A 6,994-nucleotide genomic window follows, 5' to 3' on the forward strand; every position below is an offset into this window, starting at 1 on the left:
ACGTAAAGCGCAAAGAATCATTGCGAAATGATCAACCTTGCACATGGGGGACGCCCCGTGTGTTATTACCCAATACGTGATTGCGCAACCCCGCGCTTAAATACCCTTATTTTGGGTGCGTTCGATTACGATAGCTTCCCTGTATCGACCCCACGGTGCTCAATCCGGTGAGCCCCTGACAAGAGCTTATCGAACGATCACTCACCCTCTCGTGGTCATGCACCTAGGGCCAGCCCCAAGTGACCCACTACACTAGCAGAGCACTTGGGCTGACCCTGGTGAGCCCTTGGAACGACGTCAAAGCTATTCGAACGTACCGGGCAGACCGTGGTCGACCTAGGGAAGCTAACGCCTTTTGCCGCTTCCACAAAGAAAGTTGGTGTGGCCACAAAACGAAAAACTCATCATGTATTTATCTGGGCCTAACATGCGTCTAGCAGGCCTTCTTGAGCCTAGACTTGGTCCCTATCTTTCCCTGCAAGGATCCAGTGAATATCCATTGGATACAATGATATCAATGGATAAACGTAGTGACTAAAAGCTACCGTAGCTGTGTTTGTTTTGACTGGTCTGAGGCCAATCAAAACACAGATATGGAAAGCTTACTTTCGGTCTTCTGCATGTGTCCACGTGTACATGCATGCACTACATGCATGTGGATGTACATGTACTTGCAGGTAAACGCCAACTACACTACTCGCAATACCAGACACTACCCGCTCACGACTCCGACCAAATCAGGAGGCCCGTTTCAGACAACCAGCCAGACGACTCGCAACATGGAGTTCGGGTGACCGTTCGCCGAGAGCGTAGCCAATCGCGGAACTATCGTGGGCCAAACGTGGGAGGATCTCCATGAAAGTGGTTTGGTCGGGGTGGGATCACCTATGTCGGGACGCTGCAAACTCACCCATGAGTATGTTCAAAATAAGCGTAGCCGGGTCGTGGCCAACAATAAGCGGGGTACAGTCGTAGTGGGAACGCCATTATCGTACACTAATAATTTAATAATTTGGGGGGCTAATCATCCTTACTCGCAGCTAAGAGCTAAATTGCTAAGGACGCGGCTACAACATGTTCGAGAAGCAGGCATGCAAGGGCGCCTTAGGGTTGCCAGCCACATCAACCCATTATGACCACGGAGCACAGCCAAGATCGAAAGTGTTTGATTTTTCACGAGGGAGGAAAACCGGATGGTCTGGAAAACCCTCGTGGCACATCAGAGAACCAACGCACAACTCAACTCACATATGGCCCCAGCCGGGAATCGAACCTGGGTCACCTTGGTGAGAGGCGACCGCTTTACGCACACGCCAACCATGCCACCAAGCAGCATGGTAGCAATGTGGTGAGATATGTGGTGAGATTTCTGTACACCGTCGGCAACCATTTCGAATAGAAAACCGATTGGTCGGCATTGGTCTTGGTGAAATCGTCAGTAATCGTAGTGGCAGCGAGTCAGAAACAATGTTTACGTATAGAAAGCAGTCAAGTTGGGCGGAGTCTTCAATCTGCCAAATTGCTGGATTATGCCGGCGATTATTATTAATTAACATTTATTTCATCGTTGTCCATTCATCTTACAATACATAGATTAACATTACATTCAGTTACACAATAACATGTTTATGATAAAGTAGGCTATTACAATGTATACGCAATATAACTAATAGATTAATAACAATTTTATATGTAATAAGCGGTAGGACAACAATTAGGTTCAGGTGAAGCCGTGGCTTTTGTTCCTTAACCTATGGACAGACGAACACAAAAATAACAGCACCAGCACATATTGTACAGACAATAGACTTGACAGACAAACACAACAACGGCTAATGTAAGGTGTGTTGAAAGATAACATAACCTAGGCAATGCAGAAACAGTCATAATCTATGAATATCCATCAAGTAGTTGCTTTTTCAAATTTCTTGTAAAGACAGGTAGAGTAATTGATTTTTTAATTGAGTTCTCAGACCATTCCAGAACCCAACTCCACGCTGAACAAAACTCTTTTGGTATAATGATGTTCTTTGGCGGGAAACAAACAAATTTGTCTTTGCAGTACTTCGAGTATTATATGAATGGACTTTTGAAGTTAAAGTGAAAAATGAACTAAAATTATACCCCGACTTGCTAAATGTTTGCGATCGGGGTGATTGTCATGATCTTAGTAAGGTCGTAGTGCTGTGTGAACGGGGTATAACAAACTACGCGTAGCAGATTGATATTTATCTCACTTCCCAGACCCATGGGTGTGGGTCAACTTGCTGGTAATATCTGGCCTCGCTCGTCGCGTCTGTCACAACATTTCTGTTTTTTACTGTATATTTTTCTGTATAGTAATGTGCCTTTAAGTTTTAAGGTTATTATTATAGTTGCTTTGAGATTGACTTTGAGGTTGACTTTGCTTGTGTCGGTGCCGTTGCTCATGGCGTTGCCCCTACCATTGCCGATGCCATTGGCCGTGGCGTTGCCCCTACCGCTGCCGATGCCATTGGCTATGGCGTTGCCCCTACCATTGCCGATGCCATTGGCCATGGCGTTGCCCCTACCGCTGCCAATGCCATTGGCCATGGCGTTGCCCCTACCATTGCCGATGCCATTGGCCATGGCGTTGCCTCTACCGTTGCCGATGCCATAGGCCATGGCCTTGCCCTACCATTGCCGATGCCATTGCCCATGGCCTTGCCCAACCATTGCCGATGCCATTGGCCGTGGCGTTGCCCTTACCGTTGCCGATGCCATTGGCCGTGGCGTTGCCCCTACCGTTGCCGATGCCATTGCCCATGCCGTTGCCCCTACCATTGCCGATGCCATTTGCTGTGGCGTTGCCCCTACCATTGGCCGTGGCGTTGCCCCTACCATTGCCGATGCCATTGGCCATGGCGTTGCCCCTACCATTGCCGATGCCATTGGCCATGGCGTTGCCCCTACCATTGCCGATGCCATTGGCCATGGCGTTGCCCCTACCGTTGCCGATGCCATTTGCCGTGGCGTTGCCCTTACCAATGCCGATGCCATTTGCCGTGGCGTTGCCCCTACCGTTGCCGATGCCATTTGCCGTGGCGTTGCCCCTACCATTGCCGATGCCATTGGCCATGGCGTTGCCCCTACCATTGCCCATGGCGTTGCCCCACCATTGCCGATACCATTGGCCATGGCGTTGCCCCTACCAATGCCGATGCCATTTGCCGTGGCGTTGCCCCTACCGTTGCCGATGCCATTTGCCGTGGCGTTGCCCTTACCATTGCCGATGCCATTGGCCATGGCGTTGCCCCTACCATTGCCGATGCCATTTGCCGTGGCGTTGCCCCTACCATTGCCGATGCCATTGGCCATGGCGTTGCCCCTACCATTGCCCATGGCGTTGCCCCACCATTGCCGATACCATTGGCCATGGCGTTGCCCCTACCAATGCCGATGCCATTTGCCGTGGCGTTGCCCCTACCGTTGCCGATGCCATTTGCCGTGGCGTTGCCCTTACCATTGCCGATGCCATTGGCCATGGCGTTGCCCCTACCATTGCCGATGCCATTTGCCGTGGCGTTGCCCCTACCATTGCCGATGCCATTGGCCATGGCATTGCCCCTACCATTGCCGATGCCATTTGCCGTGGCGTTGCCCCTACCGTTGCCAATGCCATTTGCCGTGGCGTTGCCCTTACCATTGCCGATGCCATTGGCCATGGCGTTGCCCCTACCATTGCCGATGCCATTTGCCGTGGCGTTGCCCCTACCGTTGCCGATGCCATTGGCCATGGCGTTGCCCCTACCGTTGCCGATGCCATTTGCCGTGGCATTGCCCCTACCGTTGCCGATGCCATTGGCCATGGCGTTGCCCCTACCGTTGCCGATGCCATTTGCCGTGGCATTGCCCCTACCGTTGCCGATGCCATTGGCCATGGCGTTGCCCCTACCGTTGCCGATGCCATTTGCCGTGGCGTTGCCCCTACCGTTGCCGATGCCATTTGCCGTGGCGTTGCCCCTACCATTGCCGATGCCATTTGCCACGGCATTGCCCCTACCATTGCCGATGCCATTTGCCATGGCGTTGCATCTACCGGGATTCGAAAGCGTCCTTGGGAGAATGTATTTTGGAACGTAAGCATATCTTGGAACGTAAGCATATCTTGGAACGTAAGCATATCTTGGAACGTAAGCGTAGCGGGGTATCTTGGAACGTAAACGTAGCTGCGTATGGAACGTAAGTCTAACTTGACTCAGGATTGAAAGCGTACCTTTTGAGTTTATAGCGTAACTTGAAGGAACGTAAGCGTATGTTTGAATGTAAGCGTACCTGAGTAGCTGCGTAGCTTGGAACGTAAGCATATCTTGGAACGTAAGTGAGCTGGTATCTTGGAACATAAACACGAAACTGCGTATGGAACGTAAACGTAGCTTGACTCGGGCTTGAAAACGTACCTTTTGATATTATAGCTTAACTTGAAGGAACGTAAGCGTAGCTGAGTAGCTGCGTAGATTGGCGCGTAACTGTACAATATCTTTTGGAACGTAGTCGTAACCATATCTTTTGGAACAGCTCATGGAAAATTGCGAATTTTGATTGCATATTCGAGTCATAAATTCCACTAGTTGCCCAATCTAATCATTACCTCAAAAATAACACTTCATCCACAGAATTAAAAAATAATATTTTGTTTAACAAAATTACGCTTTGGGGGAATTTTGTTTTATCATTATTTTTGTTTCAACCTTTAATAACAAATTCTTATTCACCTGTCCTTTTTAGGTTCGTTTTTTATTTAGAAGTTGAACTGGCATGACTGAATTTGAAGTTGAACTTGCATGACTGGATCGAGTGGAAGTGAACATTAAAAACAAAAAAAATGCGGTATTCCTACCTTTTGACACATCAATCTTTTTGAATTACCTGAAAACTCCTAACAAAAAGAACTTAGATGGCCATGAAACAAAACAGAGCATATTGGAACGTTGCGATCATAAGAAATAACGCATTCGACACGAGGTGTACCGACTGACAAACCCACGATGACAAAAATGTACTTTGATGTCTGGCTCCCAACCCCTCCCAAGCTCACGGTGAGACCCGCAAGCTGGGAGTTCATAGCGCCCGGGGCTTACACCTCCAGCCCCCACGAGACACGGCATGGGCGGTACGTGATATGCCCCGAGGCTTACGTTCCGATTGCTCCACGCCGTGGGGCCATATAACAAGCTTTCGTTACACGGACTCTCTGAATGCTAATCTTACGTTCGATTTTTGACCATTATCTGAATACGTAGTTTTTTTTGTCATATACTCATGAATAATTGTAAACAAAAATATTTATATTGGGTTCAGCGAATTAGCTTTTCTACGGCTCGAAGTAAAACTAACTCGGAAGGTCACGTCATTATTCTAACCACTTTTTAGTACAAACTATCACGCGACTCTAAGTATTTGGAAAAGTGCTCAAAAACGGCTAAATTTTATGATTTTCTTTAGTGACTGCTCTCCTCCAGACCTTTGAAGTCATAGCTTAGTCTATTTTGTAGCTCAAATAGCCCAATTCAGCCGGTGTGCCCCTTTAAGCATGCGCATATTATTTCCGAGAAAAATTGATGTTACCTGGTAAGTCTGCTGCCACCAAGCGTCCCAAAAGTCTCCCATTGTTTACCAATTAAAGAACTTAATCAATTGTTCATGTCACTGAATTGTAGTTAATGAGCAGTTGAATAAGTAATTTGCAACCATTTTCCCCAGATTGTTTTTCACATACTAGTGCAGCTGCAATTCAAGCTTAACTGTCGTCCATATGTAAAAACAGCGCCACATGGCAAAATAAAAACAAAAACCCGATTAAAAATTAAAAACAGAATAACCAATCAGGATGCAAAAATACAGACTGCCACTTTCTGCTCTTGCTTGACCCTGATTAAAAAATAAATATTTCTGATTATGTTTATTTTTATACAATTCCTTTTTACTGTTGAGTTTAAAGGCAGTGGACACTATTGGTAATTACTAAAAATAATTATTATCGTAAAACCTTTCTTGATTACGAGTATGGTTGATAGTATAAAACATTGTGAGAAACAGCTCCCTCTGAAGTGACGTAGTTTTCGAGAAAAAAAAAGTATTTTTCCTCCAATTTGATTTCGAGACCTCAGATTTAGAATTTGAGGTCTCGAAATCAAGCATCTGAAAGCACACAACTTTGTGCGACAAGGGCGTTTTTCTTTCATTAGTTTCTCGCAACTTCGACGACCGATTGAGCTCAAATTTTAACAGGTTTGCTATTTTATGCATATGTTGAGATACACCAACTGTGAAGACTAGTCTTTGACAAACCAGTAGTGTCCAAATCCAGTGTCTTTAAGAAGTAAGTTTAAGTTTTGACTCTACACAAACAGGAACTGGCTGTGCGATAAAGTGTTAACACACTGCGACAGTTATGTTTCAGACCACTGTTTAAGGTGATTGGTTGTGACTGGTGATCATCGTAGCATGCTGTGTTGAAGCGATAGGCTTAATCTCTACCTTAATGCCCGCTAATTTTATAGTAATGCCGGTAAAAATGTCAAGGAACGGCTGTAGAAACTCTCAACACAAACTACTTTTATTCACGTTGTCAATAAGCAGCGGCATTTCCGGAAGTTACAATGCTTTTTTTGTGCACGCAATAAAATCGTCATCATTCTATACACTACTGCAACATTTTCTAGGCATCACGCACCAACAAACGCAAACTTCAGTTTTTGCCTACTTAAGAGAGCCATTCGTGTATACACTTTCTCTCATTCTCAAGACCCCTGTGCTGCCTGCCCTCTTCAAACAACTTACCACTCTCACTCCAAGTAACTAAGCATACCAAAACTATGCTTACCAGAATAAGGTTACCGGCTAAACTACCATGTCACGTGTACAATTTGTGACTGGTATCCTAGTCAGTTCTGTTTAGCAGACATTTGTTAAGCAATATTTTCTGCTGAAGCATCTTTATGAAATTGGGCCCTGCATGTATTTATATACT

General features: G+C 46.2%; 2 protein-coding genes across 2 annotated transcripts; both read right to left on the reverse strand.

Annotated features, from left to right (window-relative positions):
* Window positions 1-2,620: 2,620 nt before the first annotated feature.
* LOC117298672 (circumsporozoite protein-like) lies at window positions 2,621-3,100 on the reverse strand. Its single transcript, XM_033781991.1, has one exon. The coding sequence runs from the start codon at window positions 3,098-3,100 to the stop codon at window positions 2,621-2,623; it is 480 nt and encodes a 159-aa protein (XP_033637882.1).
* A 10-nt stretch (window positions 3,101-3,110) lies between these two features.
* On the reverse strand, window positions 3,111-4,046 carry LOC117298673 (circumsporozoite protein-like). The gene has a single exon (XM_033781992.1). It carries the CDS (start codon window positions 4,044-4,046, stop codon window positions 3,111-3,113), a length of 936 nt encoding a protein of 311 aa, XP_033637883.1.
* Between the last annotated feature and the right edge of the window lie 2,948 nt (window positions 4,047-6,994).

This window comes from Asterias rubens, chromosome 13, assembly GCF_902459465.1.
Source record: "Asterias rubens chromosome 13, eAstRub1.3, whole genome shotgun sequence".
Lineage (NCBI taxonomy): Eukaryota > Metazoa > Echinodermata > Asteroidea > Forcipulatida > Asteriidae > Asterias > Asterias rubens.